At 53.9% G+C, this 19,813-nt stretch overlaps 7 protein-coding genes across 7 annotated transcripts; 4 read left to right on the top strand and 3 right to left on the bottom strand.

Moving 5' to 3' along the window:
• Window positions 1-945: 945 nt before the first annotated feature.
• On the bottom strand, window positions 946-2,712 carry C7974DRAFT_2393 (flap endonuclease 1). The gene is made up of 4 exons (XM_046137468.1): window positions 2,465-2,712; window positions 2,411-2,415; window positions 1,799-2,360; window positions 946-1,747 (listed from the first exon to the last, which is right to left on the bottom strand). Exons 1-4 carry the CDS (start codon window positions 2,561-2,563, stop codon window positions 1,232-1,234), a joined length of 1,182 nt encoding a protein of 393 aa, XP_046002399.1. The 5' UTR covers window positions 2,564-2,712; the 3' UTR covers window positions 946-1,231.
• Window positions 2,713-3,028: 316 nt separating this feature from the next.
• On the top strand, window positions 3,029-4,780 carry C7974DRAFT_2308 (glutaryl-CoA dehydrogenase-like protein). Its single transcript, XM_046137365.1, has 4 exons — window positions 3,029-3,385; window positions 3,435-4,350; window positions 4,398-4,507; window positions 4,556-4,780. Exons 1-4 carry the CDS (start codon window positions 3,178-3,180, stop codon window positions 4,600-4,602), a joined length of 1,281 nt encoding a protein of 426 aa, XP_046002398.1. The 5' UTR covers window positions 3,029-3,177; the 3' UTR covers window positions 4,603-4,780.
• Window positions 4,781-5,139: 359 nt separating this feature from the next.
• Window positions 5,140-6,433, top strand: C7974DRAFT_2317 (ubiquitin-conjugating enzyme/RWD-like protein). Its single transcript, XM_046137383.1, has 6 exons — window positions 5,140-5,191; window positions 5,291-5,424; window positions 5,568-5,613; window positions 5,717-5,746; window positions 5,845-6,028; window positions 6,087-6,433. Exons 2-6 carry the CDS (start codon window positions 5,381-5,383, stop codon window positions 6,224-6,226), a joined length of 444 nt encoding a protein of 147 aa, XP_046002397.1. The 5' UTR covers window positions 5,140-5,191; window positions 5,291-5,380; the 3' UTR covers window positions 6,227-6,433.
• On the bottom strand, window positions 6,279-8,467 carry C7974DRAFT_2455 (uncharacterized protein). Its single transcript, XM_046137475.1, has 3 exons — window positions 7,891-8,467; window positions 7,101-7,836; window positions 6,279-7,048 (listed from the first exon to the last, which is right to left on the bottom strand). The coding sequence occupies exons 1-3, from the start codon at window positions 8,373-8,375 to the stop codon at window positions 6,494-6,496; spliced, it is 1,776 nt and encodes a 591-aa protein (XP_046002396.1). The 5' UTR covers window positions 8,376-8,467; the 3' UTR covers window positions 6,279-6,493.
• Window positions 8,468-9,140: 673 nt separating this feature from the next.
• C7974DRAFT_2193 (alpha,alpha-trehalose-phosphate synthase-like protein subunit Tps2) lies at window positions 9,141-12,379 on the top strand. Its single transcript, XM_046137134.1, has 3 exons — window positions 9,141-11,630; window positions 11,679-11,951; window positions 12,001-12,379. The coding sequence occupies exons 1-3, from the start codon at window positions 9,257-9,259 to the stop codon at window positions 12,213-12,215; spliced, it is 2,862 nt and encodes a 953-aa protein (XP_046002395.1). The 5' UTR covers window positions 9,141-9,256; the 3' UTR covers window positions 12,216-12,379.
• Window positions 12,380-13,141: 762 nt separating this feature from the next.
• On the top strand, window positions 13,142-13,548 carry C7974DRAFT_2195 (uncharacterized protein). The gene is made up of 2 exons (XM_046137139.1): window positions 13,142-13,255; window positions 13,306-13,548. The coding sequence occupies exons 1-2, from the start codon at window positions 13,228-13,230 to the stop codon at window positions 13,527-13,529; spliced, it is 252 nt and encodes an 83-aa protein (XP_046002394.1). The 5' UTR covers window positions 13,142-13,227; the 3' UTR covers window positions 13,530-13,548.
• A 1,003-nt stretch (window positions 13,549-14,551) lies between these two features.
• On the bottom strand, window positions 14,552-16,626 carry C7974DRAFT_429688 (amino acid permease-like protein; the record flags this gene model as incomplete). The annotated part of the gene is made up of 8 exons (XM_046144653.1): window positions 14,552-15,053; window positions 15,139-15,453; window positions 15,507-15,554; window positions 15,601-15,730; window positions 15,780-15,895; window positions 15,945-16,167; window positions 16,216-16,390; window positions 16,441-16,626. 8 exons carry the CDS (start codon window positions 16,624-16,626, stop codon window positions 14,552-14,554), a joined length of 1,695 nt encoding a protein of 564 aa, XP_046002393.1.
• Between the last annotated feature and the right edge of the window lie 3,187 nt (window positions 16,627-19,813).

The raw sequence follows: 19,813 nt of genomic DNA, 5'->3' as shown, positions 1-19,813 counted from the left end.
AGCCACTCTCCACCAAAGAACCAGTAGTCTTGTAGGCTGCATGTACCCGCCATTTGTGACCTGGTATCGGACCTTGTGTGGGTCTTTGGCACGATAGGGTCCATTGCGGGCGTGAACTTGTGGGAGCTCTAGTCAACCAAACCTCAGCGTCTATGGCAAGTCTTCGGCGTCTAAAATCTGGCCTATTCCGCACAGCAGCTAAGCTTGTAGTGTGATAGCTGCGCGACAATGCATGCTAATGGTTCACCCCGAAATCCTGTGAACTATTGGCCCCGAGATATCTTGGACTTCTGTACAATCGCAGAAGGTATTCCCTGATCCCCGCCTCGCATCGCGGTTCACGCGTGGGGCCCGTCTTGACTTGCATGCTCGCCACACTTGTCTAGTGGCAACCAGCAGCACACGGTCGTGCCCAGGTATTTGGAACCTGCATGTGACCGGGCACCGGGGCAGTCTAACCCAGTGATCACATGACTGGCAATCATGGTGCTGAGACGGTCATGGTGTGGCGTTGCAAGTTCGGTTGCAGTCCTCCCAGCTCAGCGTTGTAACTTCCCGAAATCTTTTGAATGGATTTTCTCAAGTATGATACACTATCGTCTAACTCATCCGTCAGACTGCAGCCTTCGAAGCTGCTTTAAGCACCCTGTTTCCCATTGAGAATCAGTGAGGGCGCATATATGCATTGACGTGAGCAAAGTTCGAGGGTCGGTGACGAGGTAGTGGTCGGTGATCTTAATCATGAGGAGAAGAGGGACACGTGCGCGTGCTGTAGGCTTGTGATCTCTGACATCCGAGTGCTATGTTGATTTCGATACACTTAAAGATCGCAGTGGCCAATGCAGGCTTCCTTATCCATGTGCTGCTTGAATTGTCAAAAGCGTATTGTGTCCATGCTGAGGTATCTAATCATGCACGTTGTCTACCACAGGGTTGTTGAATAGCATGTCAGAATGGCATTGTGTTTTGACTAGCATATCTGCCCAGGTTCACTTTGGGCAGTTGTTTACTGTTGGTATCTCTTGGAGTTACTATGCGGGTGCGTAATCTCGCAATAACATCAGTGGTGCTGTAATACGCACCTCGGGCACTCGCGTGTACGCTCACTCGATCCTATAGCCGGTACGAGAGTGAAATCCCAAACGCCAGCTTCCAGTTTTGTCATCGAATCCGTAAAAGAAGTGGAGCTCATAGTCATAGCAAATTGGTTGACCAAGACAGTGTCTCAGTCTCAAGCAGCACCCTTGGGCTTTGCTTTGGCCTGCTTCTTGGCCTTTGCGTCTTCTTTCTGCTTCTTTTTCTTCGCCTCAAGCTTCTCATCAGCCTTTCGCTTTAGGCTCGCCTTCTCTTCAGCAGTCTTCTCGACCGGCTTGAAGAAACCCTCCAGTCTGCTTTGCTGTGCAGTCTTCATGTTCTTTTGTAGTTTCGCGGCGCCATTGCGCACTCGGTCCTCGTTGAAGTGCTTCTCCTCGACGAGGAATTTGACAAGACCTTCGACATCAGGAGCTTCCCACTTGAAGTCGCACTCGGGCGCATCGGCGGATCGTACGTCAGGCTCAAGGAACAGAGTGCGGGCATCTGCAAAAGGCCAATCTTCGGGGATGGTGAGTTTGGTGCTTGTCTTGATATGCTCGACGACACCTTCGAGATCTTTGTGTTCGCGGATCATCTTCAATGCGGTACTAGGGCCGATGCCTTTGATGGGGTCGAGGTAGTCGCAGCCGAGCAAGATGCAAAGATCGATGAACTGGAAACTGTTAGGCTCAACCTTATCATTCCGCTACGTCGATGTTCTTACCTGCTTGTACTCCATGTCTAGTCCCTCAAGCACCTTGTCAAGGTGAATCTCGAGGATGGGCTCCTTGCGCTGCTCACTAAAGGTAAGGTGTCTTAACAGAATAGGTGTATTGAAGGTCAATGTGTCCATGTCTTCTGACGCTGCAGCATACACCTTGCCGCCTCTTGCAAGCACTGCACATTGTGCCTCAGCTTCGGTGGGCGCAATGATGAAGGGGATGCCCATGAACTTAAGCAGCTGTTGGCATTCAGCGTTGTGCTCCCTGGTGACTCGGACAGTCCTTCGCGAAAATTTCTCGACATCTTCTGCCGTGCCTGTCTCCTTTGCTTCTTCCATGCCGGCCTGCGCCTCGGTCTTACGCTGGAATCGTTTGGCGAGCTCGCCGGACTTGAGCTTTGGTGGAGCGCCATCGAAGACGTAGAGTGGCTTGATGCCATTGTCTACCATACGGAGTGTACGGTAGAAAAGGCCCATTAAATGTGATGTCGTTTCGCCGGTGTCGCTCATGAGTTGCTGGCCATCGGATCGTACAGCGATGAGAAAACTGTATATGCTCATGGATCTGGAAACGATCAGATTACGCGTGGATTCATGGGTTAGAGCTACACATACGCATCCTAGAGATGTCAGCTGGGTTTTCTGAGAGAGTGTATAAGGGTTACGTACGATAGCAACCTTACGACCGAATTGATTCTTGATTTCACCCGTCTTGACCGCGCCAGGCGCATGCTCTTGTATGAGTTGGAAGAGGTGTTTGATGCCCATGTTGAATGTGTCAAACACTCAATTGTGCGCCGCGGAATTTGTGTCGGCTGGGTCCTTGCGTGTAGGGCAGCTTGTGTACAGGCAGCAGTTGGAGGCTGGTGGAGGAAGTGACGGTCGCACGGACGACGTCACGTCGAAAACGCGTGCAGGGATTACGCGCAGTCACGTCTCACGACCGTGATCCTTCGCAGCGATCAAAAAGCAGCCTTGGTTTTATGGCAAAGCCGACAAAACATTCGTTGGGAAGGTCCTGCCTTTTGTCTGGTTGTACGACACAGAATGCATCAGAGGGCGTGTGAGCCGAGCTTGAAAAGATCATTGACCGGCTCGTCGACATTCATCTTACAGACCAATACAACATGAATGATGCTTTCACAAAATTGCAAGCTTCTGATATGTGCGATCGTTATCGTTAGTCGCCGTGCGCACACAACCTGGGGTCGGGCTGATCGTCGCCACACTGCGGCGTCTGTTCCGATGAGCCGCGGTTCCATTCTTGTCCGATTACACCTCGGAAGACTGAGGCCCAGCGTCTAGTTTTATGTCCGAACGCATCAATTGAGCCATCACTTTAACTACCCAAAATACAATATTGATATCCATACTCTAGCAACATGCTCCGACCCCTTTGCAGGCATGCCTCTAGGCCATTGACTTCGAGCATTCGCTCTGCAACTATCGGAAAGCGGCACATGACTACACCGGTGTCGTTCGACTGGAAGGACCCATTGAACATCAACAGCTTGCTCACAGAGGAGGAGCAGGCCATATCGGAAACAGCAGAATCATACTGCCAGGAGCGCATGCTTCCACGAGTACTCGGTGAGTGGACTTCGTTCTTCTACATGCAATTGCTGATGTAGTTCTTCAGATGCATATCGCAATGAGGACTTTGATAGAAAGATCATCGAGGAAATGGGCGAGCTGGGATTGTTAGGCGCAACAATCCAAGGCTACGAGTGTGCAGGTGTTAGCAGTGTAGCTGCTGGCCTCATCACAAGAGCAGTCGAAAGAGTAGATTCAGGGTACCGCTCAGGCTATTCGGTGCAAAGCTCACTCGCTATGGGTGGTATCGAGGAATTTGGCAGTGAGGAGCTGAAGGAACGACTCCTGCCGCAGATGGCTAAAGGAAAGTTGCTAGGATGTTTTGGTCTGACCGAGCCAAACCACGGCTCAGATCCAGGATCCATGGAGTCTGTTGCAAAGCCGCATCCTACTAAAGAAGGATATTACTCACTCTCTGGTTCTAAGACATGGATCACAAACTCGCCTATTGCTGATGTCTTTGTTGTGTGGGCGAAGCTACAGGAGACAGGCAAGATCCGTGGCTTCGCCATTGAGCGAAAGGACTGCCCGCCAGGTACTTTGGAAACACCGGCAATCAAGAATAAGAACGGCCTTAGAGCCTCTCTGACTGGTATGATTTTGATGGACGGTGTCCCCGTCCCGAAGGCGAACATGTTTCCAGACATCGAGGGCCTGAGAGGACCCTTCAGCTGCCTGAACTCCGCAAGATATGGTATTGCCTGGGGAACTATGGGTGCTCTGGAAGATGCGATTGCAAGGACTCGCGAGTATGCTTTGGACAGGAAGCAGTTCAAGGGCAACCCCATCGCCAAGTACCAGCTCGTGCAGAAGAAGCTGGCTGACGCAACGACTGACGCTGCGTACGGTATTCTGGCTGCATACCACGTGGGACGGCTCAAGGATGAGGGCAAGGCTGCACCGGAGATGATCTCCATGATCAAAAGGCAGAATTGCGACCGCGCTTTGGTCAACAGTCGGACGTGAGTGTGGCACGCTGTTGTCAAAGCATCTACTGACCATTGAATAGGCTTCAGGAAGTATTTGGTGGAAACGCAGTCTCCGACGAGTACGGCATTGGTAGGCACGTGGCAAACTTGTTTGTCACGCAAACATACGAAGGCCAGAGTGACATCCACGGTGAGTTTTTATGCGAACGTCCAATTGCCTGACTAACGACAGACACAGCCTTGATTCTCGGTCGCGCAATCACAGGCATACAAGCCTTCTGCTAACTAATACATCATGTTGAAGACGGATAGTTGATGGATGAGTAGTGAATTAGACAGATTGTGAGCTCTTACTGAGAATCCTCGTTGCGGTGGAACTATGCAGCTCTTAGCCAATGAAAACAAACCGCAACGGCCAGCCCTGTGCTCTTTGAGCAGGCCCTGCATACTGCGTCGAACGTTGTGCACAAACGAATCGCTGCTGCTGCACGCCTGTTCCAACAAAAAGGGCCTCAAAGCAAACCACCTGCATGCGCGGACTCCACATGATGCGTCTCGCCAAGGGGCGGATGCTGGCAATCACGAGGGTGACCAGGAGCTTGGTCAGGCTTTGACGATTGCTGAAGGACACAATACTGTATGTGAATGTCAGCCTGATCACGGGTCGGTGGGATTCCATGAGTCGCCACTGAGGTGCCGCTGCGCAAAAAGGAGTGAATCAGACCCTGGCAGTGACTGTCTCGCATGTGCAGCGCTTTCAACGCATGATAAATACAAACTGCGCCTCTTCCTCTTCCGCTCTCGCTATACCTTGGCCTGACCTCTTGCCTTGTACGAATTCCCTTCCACTCTCCCTTCCCACCGAGACTTGCAGGTACGTTGGAGTGATGTGGCGGCGGCCTTGGGCGGCCTTTCCGCGCTGAGACGCCGCACTTGCTTTCTTTGGGCCACCCCACTAACGTAACGTCGACAGGCTTCCTACTTCTTCAAACCCAACCACACTCTCTGCGCAACCCGCTTCACCGCACAACTTAACCCACGCCACCACACCACACACACCACCATGGCTCTTAAGCGCATCAACAAGGAGCTCACTGACCTCGGTCGGTACGTGGACTTTGTTCCCCTCTCTAGCGCTGGGCCTCGCTGTTTGCTCGCACGACAGTCTCCGAAAGCGGGGTGTTCGAGCATGGCAACATCGCAGCGGCCTTGCGCTATAATTTACGAAGTCGAACTGACTCTGTCCACAGTGACCCTCCCTCCTCCTGTAGTGCAGGCCCCATCGGTGACGACCTGGTACGTCGCTCTTTGTGCAAAGACGATCCCCGCGGCTGAGGCGGTTTCGCCGGGCGTGCCGCAGTGATGCAACCCAACAAACAGCCTACTGACAAGAACACAGTTTCACTGGCAAGCAACGATCATGGGTCCTGTACGTATATATCCGCAGTCCGAACTTGGATGGGCGCTCGCTCGATGACCTGCAGCCTCTATCCAACAATCTACGATCACAAGACTAACAGACCGCAGAGCGATTCCCCATACTCCGGTGGTGTATTCTTCCTCGCAATCCACTTCCCTACCGACTACCCGTTCAAGCCCCCGAAGGTGAACTTCACCACCCGCATCTACCACCCCAACATCAACTCGAACGGAAGCATCTGCTTGGACATTCTGCGAGACCAGTGGAGCCCAGCACTCACCATTAGCAAGGGTACGCACTCTTCGCTCGACAACACTCTCACTTGAACGCGGCACTGACTTGTGGCTAGTGCTCCTGAGCATCTGCTCGATGTTGACAGACCCCAACCCTGACGACCCGCTCGTCCCGGAAATTGCACACGTCTACAAGACCGACCGATCCAGGTACGAATCGACAGCCCGAGAGTGGACTCGCAAGTACGCCATCTAGAGGTCAGACTCGGATGTGCGTGGGTGGTTTTTTTACGGTTCATGATGGCATTTGACGGACATGCGGTGGAGGATATTAAGATCAGACTTCTCACGGCATGGCGGACCGATGGAGTTAACCTTTGCGACTCGGCTTGCACGCTGAGCAGGATTCATAGTGCTTGCTATCATCACTTCTGGCTGAACAAGCTTCTTCTTCTCCTCCAACCTACGTGATTACAAGAGCGTGATGTAGTGAAACAGGGTATCATAGATTCTTACAAACAGGTTAATCTTCCTGCTTGGTTTTCTCAAAAATCTGGTTCAGACCTAACAGATTTGAAAAGGCGTCCTCGGTCTCCTTGTGATCAGATACCTCCGTGTTGTCATTCAGCCATGGATTGATTCCGTCTGCTTCATCTTTTACTATGTCCACATGTGTTGTGTCCACAGCAGTTTTCCTGTGATTGATCTGCTTGCTGGTAGGTTCTTTGACTGGAACGTGACCGTCTCTAATCGATCTAGCGATAGTTGCAAGCTCGTCGAGAGTCCGAGAGGAGGGCTTGGTCGGGGAAGGTTTTTTGCATGCTTGCGCCAAAGAGCGCCCGTATTCTGATAACTTTTGGCGGTGCTGCTGGTGAAGTGTGAACGTGGGACCGACGAGCGGTGCGAGTATGCTTGCACGAGTGTCGTGAGCCATATTTGTACGGAGGGTTTTAAGGATGCTTGAGAATGTCACGCGTATATGATTCCAGGCCACGACCTTGCGTCCGAGGTCGTTGGTCTTGTCGGCGGGGTCGCGGAGAGACATCATCCATTGCGGGAGACTTGTAACCTTGCCTTCCTGGAGGTATTGTCAGTACATGCAATGGACGCAATTAGGTGTAGCAACTGACCGCAATCGCTTTCCCGGGCATGACAGCTTCAGTTGTTTTATAGAAAAGCTCTGCTGGTTCGATTGAAACACCGCGCTCGTGAGTGTTGAGGGTAGACCAAAAGCGAAAGAAGTTGTCCAGAGCCCCAGCTGCGTCATCAATCTGTTTCAGCTTGTGCTTGAGACTGGCGACGATCATCATGAAGAGCGCGTACGAGCCGATGCCTCCTCGATAGACGTCCGTTAGGCCGCGGACATCCAGGGTAGCTTTGATAACCGAGTAGAGCTCTGGGAGGTAGGGATACTCGTCTACGTAGCGCTGCATGTACTCTCGGCTCTTGGATGTATCGTTGGACAACACTATTTGGATGTCCAAGCCAGAGGCTCGATCTTGCAACGAGATCAAGGGGTAACGTGCCCACCGTATCACGGAAAGCAGGTAGTGATCTGCGCGTCTGCGCACGATTTGTTTATGGAGAAATTGGAGATCTCCCGTACGCCTGTTTCGTTCTCTGAAACTAGGCGGCAGATTCGATCGAGGGTCCTGTGACAGGACATGGATAGGGATGAGTCGCATGTCAATGTCTGATCCGGCGAAGGCAAAGCCCGTCCGCTCTGAGCCAAACACTTCAAGGGTATAACGTGGGAGTAATGTTTGGACGTGCTGGCGCACCTGCTCGATAACGTGCCTTCGGGCAAAACTTTCGTCTTTGCTCGGTCGAATGAAGTCATGAAACCGTTGTATTTCGAGATTCAGCCTGCGCATCCAACATTAGCAGGTGCTTGTCTTGGTCGCCGGGGCCGCGGTATACCTGTCTGATGCAGACTTAATCGAATCCCGGTTTGGCGCCACCCACGGAAGCTTGGATTCGATCCATGGACGACAGGCGACCGGTCGCACAACCACGCCCTCGTAATCAAGCAAAGAGTTGTAGGCTGCTTGCGCTGTGGACAAAATCTTTTGCTGGTCCTGTCCTGAATCTCCCCGATGCCCCGGTTTTCCCTTTCTTGTCCGTTCCTGTTCCTGAGTGCGTACTTCATGCTTCTGCTGGTGTTCTCTTGCATGCGTGTGCTTCCTGTACAGGGATTCGCCCGAGACTATCCTCACAACCTGGCTCTCCCTCCCCGGCTTGACAGCTGTACCATGATGGCCTTGCGTAGCTTCTGTCGCGAACAAAGATTTGGGCGGTCGGTGTGGAAGATGCTGGTCTAATGCAACGAAGTGCTGCCACAGAGCGTTTGCCGGCGAGAGGGCGTTACGGGCGCGACAGATCGGCCGTGGGCGGATTGAGTGCATGGGAGGCCTTCACTGATGGCGACGGGCAGCAAGGCCTCTGTTGGTGCCGCTCGACCGCGCTTGCCTCGAAGTCTGAATTCGCGACTGATACCGCCAAGCAAGCTAGCTTCTTCGAGCTCCGGACCGTTGTGCGAACGCACCCCCGCGGACTTCCTGCCCGAGATGACATCGCATTTCTGCACACATGCAGTTCGTCGTTGAACGGCATGTAGGCCAGGGCCGTGCAGACGGTCGTGGTGCGCATGCGCACTGTACAGCAGCGGCCGCTGTCTGCACCTACACACCTACAAGGAGTGTGGGCTGCGCCGAATCGCGTTACATCATGTTGACAATCTACTCAACAAACTTCACGAGGCGGTGACTGGAGGGCGCAGAACGTGCCAGCAGCTGCGGAAAGCAATGGTGGAGTTGCTTCCTTGCTGCGTTCGATTGCGACCTGCGAATCAGGCAGGGGCCAGACCGTGACGTACCGAGGAAAGTGGGATGCTGGACCAGCCCACCAAACCGCGTCTTTTCTTGCTGCCCTGTGTCCTCTCGTGCTGGGCTCATTCGCTGCCACCTGTAGCAGTGTCTCTGCATCAGTCTCTTGACGCCTCGCCCGCCTGCACCGTGCAAAGCGCCTCCTGCTCATTTGTGGAAGATTGCTAGATTGCCAGTGCTCGACTATCGGCAAGCACTATCGGCCAACGCGCCCTCCCCAACAGCCCCTCGCATTTGGTCAGTACCTGAGAGTGGTGTTGCTGCCGTGCGCGCTTCCAGCACCGTGTACGACGTGTGTCGTGCTGCCCTCCTATTGCCTTCCCTATTGCTACCCCCGCCACCTGGAGCCTATCACTTTCTGACGCTGTGCAGCGCGACACCCGGGAAGCTACGTGTGCACCATGGCACCAACCACACGTCCCAACGATGGCGACCGCGAGTCCTTCGAGCCTCGAGAGAGCGAGCACCCTGCACTCCACCCCTCCATCACCAATGTGCCCGTCACCCCTGGCTTCGGTCTGCACGACGAGCAGCAGCCTCCCCAAGCGCAGAGCAGCAGCCTGCCCTTCAACCCAGAGACAGCGACACCTGGTCCGAACTGGGGCAACAAAGGCTCATATTTCCCCAGGCAGCAAGGCGATGGCGCCGGCTCCCCCACCGAGCAGGTCGCTGGTGCGCGCACTGGTGAAGAGCTGCTGAAGAGGCTCAGTGTCTCCTCCGAGTCCACGAAGAAGCACGACCTGGCTGACGTCGACCCGCGAGCCGCGCACCCGGGGCTCAATCTCAGCGGCAGGCTGATCAGCGCGACTTTCGCGGTGCCCTACAACCTAGGCTATTCAAAGGGTAATGACTGGGAGATGCGCCCTCGCCATGGTACATCTGCCCTCTTCGATTCGTTTTCGTATCTGGCCTCTTCTTCCTCTCCATGGAACCACACGCTTGTTGGCTGGACCGGCGAGATCTCAAACGCAACCGCTACCGTTGAAGAGCCTGTCCAACCGACGATCAACAAGGCCGCCGCGCCCGTTCCAGTTGATCCCAAGAAGCCAGCACCGCAGCAACAGCAGCCATCTGGTATACGCGTCGGGCGCGCTGATCGTGAGCGACTGGAAAAGCAGCTTGAGCGCGACCACGGTGGCAAGATCGTCCCTGTTTGGTTGGTTGACGAGGTTGATGACGGAAAAGACGAGTATATCATGAAGGATCAGAGCCGCTGGCGCACATACGCGGAGCACGAGCTCTATACCATCCTTCACTACAAGCAGAATGAGCCTGCAGACGGACGCGCTGCGCGTAAAGCGTGGGCAGACTACTACCGCATGAATAAGCTCTTCGCGGATCGAATTCTGGAGCTCTACAGCCCTGGCGATATCGTCATGGTCCACGATTACCAGTTGATGCTTCTTCCGAGCCTGTTACGCCAGCGTCTTCCAAACATATACATTGGCTTCTTCCTCCACGTGCCATTCCCCAGCAGCGAGTTCTACAGGTGTTTGAGCAGACGTAAAGAGATACTGGAAGGTGTCCTGGGAGCAAATATGATTGGTTTCCAATCGTTCAGTTACTCCCGTCACTTCTCCTCGTGCTGTACGAGGATACTCGGCTTCGACTCATCTTCGGCTGGCGTTGACGCATATGGGGCACATGTTGCAGTCGACGTGTTCCCGATCGGCATTAACTCAATCTCAACTAAGCGTCAAGCTTTCGGATCGCCCGATGTTGAGGAAAGGATCAAGCTCATCCGAGAGATGTACGCTGGAAAGAAGCTGATTGTTGGTCGCGACAGACTTGATGCTGTCCGTGGTGTCGTGCAGAAACTGCAAGCTTTCGAGATGTTCCTCGAAAAGTATCCTGAATGGCAAGAGAAGGTCGTCTTGATTCAGGTCACTAGTCCCAGTGCTGTTATTTCGGAGGGAGGTGATAACACGCACGAGAAGATGGTGAACAAGATCTCGGACCTTGCTGCCAAGATCAATGGCACGCATGGATCTCTAAGTTTCACGCCGGTTCGCCATTTTCCGCAGTACCTATCAGCGGAAGAGTACTTTGCCTTACTTCGAATTGCAGACGTTGGCTTAATCACCAGTGTCCGCGATGGTATGAACACAACGAGCATGGAGTATGTTGTCTGCCAGAAAGATAATCACGGTCCCCTTATTCTCTCTGAGTTCTCGGGAACGGCTGGCTCGCTTAGCGGAGCGATGCATATAAATCCTTGGGACCTAGGAGGCGTTGCAGACGCCATCAACGACGCGCTCAACATGTCCACCAAGGACCGCGATGATCAGCACAATCAACTGTATAGTCATGTTGTTAACAACAACGTCCAGTCATGGACAAACAACTACCTCAAGAGGCTCCTGACCAATCTATCCTCGTTCGACCAGTCTTTCGCTACGCCAGCTCTGGATCGCGCCAAGATCTTGTCTCAGTATCGACATGCTAAGAAACGTCTCTTCATGTTCGATTACGATGGTACACTGACGCCCATTGTCAAGGATCCAGCGGCAGCTATTCCGTCCGACCGAGTGATTCGCACGCTGAAGACCTTGGCGGCAGATACTTCTAATTCCGTCTGGATCATCAGTGGTAGAGATCAGGCATTCTTGGACGAGTGGATGGGACACATCCCTGAGCTTGGTCTTAGCGCTGAACATGGAAGTTTTATGAGGCAACCTCTGAGTGACGAGTGGATCAACCTTACGCAGAAGGAGGATATGAGCTGGCAGCAAGAGGTCATCGATGTGTTCCAACACTACACTGACAAGACACAAGGTGAGTCGCCATAGTTCAGGAATCGTACTGTGCACTAAACCAAGTCAGGTTCCTTTATCGAGCAGAAGAAGATTGCACTTACATGGCATTACCGAAAGGCCGATCCAGAGTTCGGTGCTTTCCAGGCGCGCGAGTGTCAGAAGCACCTCGAAAGGACGGTAGCTAAGAAATACGATGTCGAGGTCATGACAGGCAAAGCCAACCTCGAAGTCCGCCCAAGGTTCGTCAACAAGGGTGAGATTGCCAAGAGACTGGTTCTTGAGTATGGCGACGCCCCACCAGAGTTTGTTCTCTGCCTGGGAGACGACTTCACCGACGAGGGTAAGTGATGAGCTTGATGGACAGCAAAACTATGAGCTAACAGCGACAGACATGTTCCGGTCGCTGCGGCAGTCTAAGCTACCTCTAGACCACGTGTTCTCGGTCACGGTTGGCGCGAGCTCCAAGCAAACGCTGGCAAGCTGGCATTTGCTTGAGCCCACGGACGTCATCTCGGTCATCTCACTACTTAACGGCTCGGCTGATGCGGGCAACGTGGGCGCTGTTGCGGTTGTGGAGGGGTACATTCCAGAGAACCGAGCATAGAGGCTTGTCTGGACGGACGAGGTGGCTACAAGGGAGCTACGAGGGAGCTTCGAGGAGGCACATGTATCAAGCATTTCGACGGAGCATAGGAGCATCAAGGCATAGACGAGAGCAGAGTCGCATTCACGACGTCACAGAAGCATTCGCAGGCTAGCTGCACGACCAGTCTCCAATGCTAAGCGGGCACAAGGCTGTAATCTTCCCCATTGATCTCCTGTTCCCTCGGCAAAGGTTCGATGCCGTGGCAAGACGGTCGATATCCAGGGCGTTCTGGGTCGCTGCGCCAATTCCCGAGATTGGGACGCACGGCACGTCTGGGGCGACGGAATGCCCCTGCCCCTGTCTCCACGCGGTGCACTGACTCGGATGACGGGCAGTGTTCGGGCGTCCCGCTGGCGCAATCGAACGGGACGACAGACGTGGAGGAGAGCAGCGCGGTGTGATTCAGGGCAGAAGTGCATGCTGCGTGCCGTGTCGAGGTCGGACAACAGGCTCCCTGCGTCGTGCATTGGAAGGTGCCGTGGCGGGCAGGGCAGAGTTGGCCACGGCTCGCCCGCGCTGCCGGCGCGACTGCTTGTTTGGGGCCTAGACTTCGGCAGAAAGCACGCTTCAAACTTCGAGAACCACGCCAGAGACGCGCAAGCGAGTCGTTCTGCCTGCCTGAGGCGAGCGCCCGCACCCTTGCCGGTGCTGCTGCAGTGCCCGTTAGCCGTGTGCGCTGCTGCTATCTCTCACTGCTGCCCGTCTCTCGTTCGGCCGTCTGCTCGCTCACATCGCATACATCGACGTTGCTGCGCCAATCGCTCCCAGTCGCTCCGCACTCTGCCATCCCAGCCCTGACCCTGACACGAGACGTCGCCTGCCTCACCGTCGCAGCGAGCTCCCTGCAAGCCGCCGCCAGCCACGCAGATCCGCCATAACCAAGACACGCCCGCTGTCTGGGGCTCGTGAACGCAACTCACAACCGCAACTCGTCTCTCGGCCGAACACACCGCACGCAACCACCGTCACAATGGGTCTCTTCGAGAAGCTGCAGGCCCGTACGTCCGCTCCCACTCCGCTCGCCCACCTCAAGCTCTAACCACTGCAGGCCTGGAGCTCTACCGCCTGGAGCAGCGCTACACACGCCGCGAGAAGCGCTCGACCTTCATCAGCGAAGCACAGTACGTCGACGGCGAGTATGTCTACACCTCGTCGCCCTCGTCCTCGACAAAGTCGGCCGGAACATCCAGCTCGCGCCGCTTCAGCAAAATGCCCTCCATGACCGCAGTGCGGGTAAAGGAACTGGCCCGCGCAGGCACTGGCCGCTCGTGATCGCCAAACTCTGCTGAGTGCCATTACGACGTTGGTCTCAGACGACATCCGGTGCAGAGACTCGCTTGTGGGGAGGGAAGAGGTCACTTGAGCCACGGCGCCGGGGACGCCAGCGCGTGGGCAGACATGTGTTCAGGGGACACGAAAATCCAGGGCGCTTATCGATAGGTTGTACGCGACAGCAAGGGAATGGCGCCGCCTCCGGCACGGCGGTGCCCTCGACGCGTTCGTGCAACGGCATGACGCCCACAGGCGGCACACAGCAACGAACGAATTATCACGGCAGACGCATTTTTCTACACACCTTTAACCTTTCATCGACACAACACTACATATTTCGACGACTTGGCACAGCATCTGGCGGAACAGCTCAATCACGTCGCTACGCTCCTTACCACAATTTTTTCTTTTCTTTTTAGCCTATGTTGTTTGTAGAATACCCGGCCCGTAGACGCATGGGCTCATCTGGCGCTGCATTGCACTGCACGAAGCCCTTTATATCTTGCATCGAATATGATCAATCACCTTATCCTAATCGGCTTTCCTGCGATCAATCGCGGGCCAGTTGCCCACGTTCCAATTCCTCGTCAGACCTACGCAGACACATCCGCACGAGAGAAACTAGCAAAACCTGGCAGAGAGGGTCAAGAGTCTGATATTGCATCAGCCGACACACGCATTTATGACGCCATGATCTGCCTCTGAAACGACGAAACATGTCTCCGCTATTTCCTCAGTATGCCAAGTGACCGCCCGCCGACACCGCATATGACAGCACCCGTTGAGTTGAAACAGCAGCATGCATTGGGGTATCTTCTATCTAAACAAGTGGTCGCAACCGCTCAAGCCAACGTACAAAGAAGGGTATGAAATAACAAGCAACGCTCGAACGCCTAACCTATCAACACTGTGCGTGTCCCATGCCTCTATTCCCATGCCTCCGTCTATCAATGCAAAGTCATTAATCGTAAAGCGCTATACGCCGCAGTCCCTGCTTATGGATGTTGACTTCGAATCTGCCCTCAAGGCGTGAAACGATCATCATAGTCGCTGAGCACGTCCTCAATATCTTCCGGCGGCAGCTCGCCAATCGTGTCGCTGGTGCGCGGCCCTGTGTAGCTCTTGCGCGCACCCGCATACCACCACAGCGTGCTGAACAGCCCAATGAAGGCCGCGACGCAGATGGCGTAGTTCATGTTCGTCGCGGTCACGGGGTTCACCGTTGGGAAGAACAGCACCGCGCTGATGAAGACGACCCAGGTCACGGCCACGGCATTGACGGGCTTGCTCCACCGGCCCATGGTGTACGGGCCCGCGTGGAACACGACCCGGTCTTCGTACCAGCGGTGCGCGATGATGACGGCAATGTACGAGATGTCCAGGGCGGGCGCGGTGATGTTGAAGATGGCCGTGATGGTCAGCGTCGAGCCGATCCCGATGAGGTCCAGGCAGCTGCAGAAGGCGACGACGAGCCATACGGCGTTGACCGGCGTGTGCGTGCGAGTGTTCACCTTGGACCAGAAGCTGGGTGAGTCAGCACATGTTCAACGTCACCAACACTGCCATGATCGTCTCGATGGCGGGCTGCACAAGGAGCGGGCCGACTTACTTGGAGAACGGGAACGCGGCGTCGCGCGAGAAGGCCCACGCCATCCTGGCATTCGCCAGCATGGCGCTACACCCAGTGAAGAACTGCACGAGCATGACGAAGAACCACATGATAGTCCCGCCGGTCTTGCCGCCAGCATTGAAGAAGATCTGGGCGACCGGCAGGCCGGTGGGGGTCGCCATGATGCCCTCGTAGTCTGACATGCAGAAGCAGAACGTGACAGTGAGCATCCAGCCCGTAACGCCTGAGATTAGAATTGCAGCGCGAATAGCGACGGGGCCGCGAATGGCTGCATCGTGCGTCTCTTCTGACATGCTGCATGGTGGTTAGGCGAGCTAGTAATGCAAGGCGAGTGGGGTAAGGCTTACTGCGTGGTGCCGTCGTAGTCGGTCATGGTCCATGCAACTGATAGGAAACTAGTAGGGTTAGATGTGTTTGGCAATATATGCAACTTTGACGTACCCAAGCAGAAACGAAAAGCCTCTGCTGCCCCAGCCAGAGCCGTCGGTGACTGTTGTGAAGACCCATGAGGCGCTCTGCTTGTTAGGTGTGAGAACGAGAAGAGCAATGCAGATGCAAATCGATGCAATGACTGAATATTGGTCAGAGAAGAGTGTGTTGACATATAACACTGTACTCACTGTTGATGGGGGCAAACCATAGAATGATACGGTGCAGCCATTCAGTGGGGAAAGAGCAGATGGTGCCAAACAGGCAGAGAACGAAAATCGCGAGGAGTACGGTTTGGTGCGCATTCCTGGAGTTTGAGTTAGCGTGCGCTGTCTTCGCAATATAGAGCCTCTTACGGCGTGAACGTAGCCTCGCCCCCCTCAAATGTATGCATGACAGCCGTTGCCAAGATCATCTGCGAAATGGTGTACGCCAGACTCGCAACACCTGCTGCTTGACCGAGGAAGTTGCACCACCCGATGATCCAGGCCCATGCAGCAACGTGCTCCGGAGGAACCACGTGCTTTGTTACATAGTACATTCCACCAGCCGTTGGATACGCTGATACAAGTTCGGCGACTGACACGTGTTAGTCAACCGGTCGATAAGCAAGGTCGTCAAACGTGCCTGAACTGGCTATGCAGTATGCCATGATGCTGCCAATGAACCATGCCCACACACATGTTGCAGGCCCTCCGGAGGTCATTGGGACACCGAACGTTGCTGGCACGGATCCAAGCACTCCAAGAATGGAAATCGCGTATGACACTGTCGACCATCGTGAGAAATGTCTTTGCAGGACCTTGATTCGAGGTTAGCTTCCCCCAATTCATCAATTGGCTGTGTACGCACTGGTGTGTATCCAATTCGGACAAGAAGACGGTCATCGTCATCTGCAATGGTTGCCATGATGCTTTGATTGTTGTTCCCAGTTTGCTGAGCGGATTTCTTGTCCTGAGAGGCAGCCGGTTGAGTCGATGAGCCGATTACAGACTGCCTTGCCGATTTGGCGGTCTCGGACTCTGTCTTGCTACCCATGGTCAATGTCTCAGTCCTGGCACATAGGATGATAAGAGAGGATGTCGACCGAAGAAGTATCGAAGGAGAATGGAAGGATGAAATAGACGTTTGTGGGTCTGGGTGGACACAAGCTAAGAAGATTGACGGCAACGGCGTCGGATCACAGACCCAGGCAACGGGGACTCGTTACTTGAAACGGAAGGGCATGGATCTGTGAACGATGCGAGGGAGAGGGAGCATCTTAGCCTTGGGAATGATTAGGTGGACAGGTACTCCACCCATTTGGGCTCCACATAAAGGCCCAGTGAGATTACAAAATGTATGGCAAACCTACCTTTACTGTCAGAACTGCAAGTTCGGAAGTACGGTGACACGTGTGAGGCGTGCTGTCGAAGTGGTGGCTACGAGAAGACCGCTAAGGTTTGGACAAGCAGCCAGTAGGCGCGAGTAACTTCTTGGGAATAGCGGAAGATCCTGGGACTACGTGGTGCTCATGGTACTGTCATTAGCGGAGGTAGAGGTCCTGTAGGAAATAGAGGCGCTTGAGCCAAGAAGCGGCCATCGCAAGGCAGTTTGGCGATCCAGAATACCGGGCCGTTAGCATCATATCCCTGTCTTTGCAGCAAGCAATGACTTTGCAACCACGAGCGCGGGATGGCCGTAAATGGAACAGGAAAGTTTGCGGCGTCGGGTTTGCAGACTGTCATTAATTGCTCGCGTCTAGCTGGGTTGCGGAGAGAATGGACCGCGTGACTTTCATCTCCAAATCTCCAAGTACCGAGCTCTTGCCTCAGAATGACGGGAAGTCAGAAAGTTACTGCGGGCCCTAGCATGGACCTCACGGCCATGACGCATGGCAGACAAGACGGCGTCCTGTCTTGGATGATGCTTTGGCATGATGCGACTCGAGGTAGCCTGCGGTCGGATGCGAGTTGGCCTTCCCCTGACCGGACAGTGTATGCTTTCATTGAAGCGGTGAAAGCTCCATCTGATTGGTCTCCACACATGTCATACAACGCGTTTCGAAGATCTTAAACGCGAGGGTGGTCAGAGCGGATCGAAAAGCTGTGCTGTACCGTGTACGTATGATGTGGTGAACCGTCTCTCGTGTTGGCGCAGGTCGGGCGATGCCGAGCCAAACTTCCCAAATTGCTGGCATGTGCCGTCTTCGACCACAACCTCGTCCGTCTTCACAACATTCCACCGTGACACTGCAATGTATTCGCAACATTGTGCTCACCATGTACAACATCTATCGTCAGCTTATTGCGAGCTCTCAGCCCAGCAGCACTGCACATGCAAGGCGGCTAACACGTGCCGCTGCATGGCCGTTCTGCGACCAATGTCCATGCAACACGAGATATGCATCCTGGCAAAGCAGCTTTAGCTTCTTCTCACCGTTTCCTTGGACCATTTTGTGAGCAAGGATACATCCCTTGCATCAAAATGCGGACGCATACGATCCCATGCGGTGAAGGTAATCCTGCAAACCAATGGAGTCTGAGGCTGAAAACGCGGAGCGCACATGACTGAAATCATACCGGTATTCTTCCTTTCACGACCCACTGTTGCAGGCCTGCCTTCGGTCTGAAAGAGCGGTGGAAGTCTCAGAGCCCCTCATTGGGCGATTGCCAGCGTAGTCTTTCCGTTTGACCGGACCTACAGCCGTTAAACATCAGTCTCCTAGTCTCCTGTCAAGCTCAAGTCCGCCTCATTGTGTCAGAGGAAGCAAGCGATCTACTGTTGTAGGTTCAGGTCCGCGCAGATCATTCGCCAAAGGACGTCCATCATTACACCATAGGATTTAGTTCGACTACCTTTCAATTCCCTACTTCGTACTTTGGGCATCAGCACAGTAGCTGCACGCCAGGCTGTCGTGCGTAACGCCTCATTCATGCACAGAGAATCCTCCGGATGCATGTGCGGGTCCACTTGCCAGCATGTACCGTACCAATGTAAAAGATTCGAGACGACGGAAGACTGCCTGGAAGCGGTTTGCGCATCAAAAAAGCTCGGGGATTTTTTTAGGGCAGGCTTCCAGAAGATGTGTTCTACGACGCCATGGTTTCAGAATGGTGCCGACACATTGGACACCGCTCAATTCATTTTTGTCCCAGCCAATCAATAGCTGCGTTCTCATACTTTTACTAAAGTACATTCTGACCTCCATGCTGTATCAGGTGGCTTGCAACGCTTTTGCAGTCAACACTACCTGGTATCTTGAAGGAGGTATGTGAGAGGGAACGCTGATGCATAGAGTGATGTGCCACTGTATTGCCAAGCCTTTCGTTATCAATGCAATGACGTCCATCATAGTGCTGGTATTTCATGCCGTGAGATGGAGGAATGTTAGTAGAACCTCCGCGTACGGTGCGCGCACAATGGGCGACAAATGAGCTTCGACAATCAGACATTGATGATCCTAATATCTACATCAAAACAGCATCAGTACTACATCAAATTTCTTCAAAGGCATATAAGCCAGACCGGTTTTGACATAGGAATACAGCAGCAGTAGTGACATTGTGGGCGACGTCGACGAGGATAGCCCGGTATCCTGATCGCTGACCAATCCGAGAGTTATCGCAGACACTTCGTGTTGTACCTAGGTACATACTTTTATCTTGCTCCGTCAAAACTTCAATATCGTGTAGCTGTGCTTTTGAGCACGCGAGCATCAGCACGTGCTCTGACGCATGCACGCATCGTGAAGAAGGGTCAACAACCTCGTTACCCAGGTCGAACTCTACCTTGTCAGAGCAAATGCGGTTGACCGGAATACTCCAATCCCGATTCTATAGCTTCGCGCTGCGCCAAAACTGAATTAGATCGTACAGGTATCGTACCAGGTGGCTGGTCGGACGTGCCTGGATTCGCGATCTTGACATCCGTTGGCCCTCGGCGGTACCGGACAAGGACTGTCCATGGCGGCACGATGGAAAGAATGCCTAGGGCCTTCGTTGTAGCAGTGGGGCCGGCGTTGAGGCCTCAAACCTAAACATCGAAAGCTATCCGATGGGCTTGGACAGCATCGGCATCAGATTTGTCTGCGGGTGGGAAAAGCACGGGCACGAGAAGAAAATTAAGTGGTGGCTTGGCGATGCTCGGTTGTGCGAATTCTGGCAAAGTTTTCTCCCCACTCGTTGCCACATCGATGCACAACGTGTGCACAGCAAAGGTGGGGTTTTTCACTTTATATTGTATA

Source organism: Boeremia exigua (assembly GCF_020726555.1).
Source record: "Boeremia exigua strain MPI-SDFR-AT-0100 chromosome Unknown C7974scaffold_1, whole genome shotgun sequence".
Classification (NCBI taxonomy): domain Eukaryota; kingdom Fungi; phylum Ascomycota; class Dothideomycetes; order Pleosporales; family Didymellaceae; genus Boeremia; species Boeremia exigua.
The sequence above is the reverse complement of the archived record's forward strand: the minus strand, read 5'-3'. Positions and strand labels throughout refer to the sequence as shown.

Bases quoted from the DNA above. Each gene is read 5' to 3' on its own strand.
- C7974DRAFT_2393 (XM_046137468.1), bottom strand. From the start codon at position 2,563: ATGGGCATCAAACACCTCTTCCAACTCATACAAGAGCATGCGCCTGGC. The intron at 1,748-1,798 runs GTAAGAACATCG...AACAGTTTCCAG, and splicing joins TAGACATGGAGTACAAGCAG to TTCATCGATCTTTGCATCTT.
- C7974DRAFT_2308 (XM_046137365.1), top strand. From the start codon at position 3,178: ATGCTCCGACCCCTTTGCAGGCATGCCTCTAGGCCATTGACTTCGAGC. The intron at 3,386-3,434 runs GTGAGTGGACTT...GTAGTTCTTCAG, and splicing joins CATGCTTCCACGAGTACTCG to ATGCATATCGCAATGAGGAC. The intron at 4,351-4,397 runs GTGAGTGTGGCA...ACCATTGAATAG, and splicing joins GCTTTGGTCAACAGTCGGAC to GCTTCAGGAAGTATTTGGTG.
- C7974DRAFT_2317 (XM_046137383.1), top strand. From the start codon at position 5,381: ATGGCTCTTAAGCGCATCAACAAGGAGCTCACTGACCTCGGTCG. The intron at 5,425-5,567 runs GTACGTGGACTT...CTCTGTCCACAG, and splicing joins GAGCTCACTGACCTCGGTCG to TGACCCTCCCTCCTCCTGTA. The intron at 6,029-6,086 runs GTACGCACTCTT...ACTTGTGGCTAG, and splicing joins AGCACTCACCATTAGCAAGG to TGCTCCTGAGCATCTGCTCG.
- C7974DRAFT_2455 (XM_046137475.1), bottom strand. From the start codon at position 8,375: ATGCACTCAATCCGCCCACGGCCGATCTGTCGCGCCCGTAACGCCCTC. The intron at 7,837-7,890 runs GTATACCGCGGC...TTGGATGCGCAG, and splicing joins ATTAAGTCTGCATCAGACAG to GCTGAATCTCGAAATACAAC. The intron at 7,049-7,100 runs GTCAGTTGCTAC...CAATACCTCCAG, and splicing joins TGCCCGGGAAAGCGATTGCG to GAAGGCAAGGTTACAAGTCT.
- C7974DRAFT_2193 (XM_046137134.1), top strand. From the start codon at position 9,257: ATGGCACCAACCACACGTCCCAACGATGGCGACCGCGAGTCCTTCGAG. The intron at 11,631-11,678 runs GTGAGTCGCCAT...AAACCAAGTCAG, and splicing joins CTACACTGACAAGACACAAG to GTTCCTTTATCGAGCAGAAG. The intron at 11,952-12,000 runs GTAAGTGATGAG...TAACAGCGACAG, and splicing joins AGACGACTTCACCGACGAGG to ACATGTTCCGGTCGCTGCGG.
- C7974DRAFT_2195 (XM_046137139.1), top strand. From the start codon at position 13,228: ATGGGTCTCTTCGAGAAGCTGCAGGCCC. The intron at 13,256-13,305 runs GTACGTCCGCTC...TAACCACTGCAG, and splicing joins CTTCGAGAAGCTGCAGGCCC to GCCTGGAGCTCTACCGCCTG.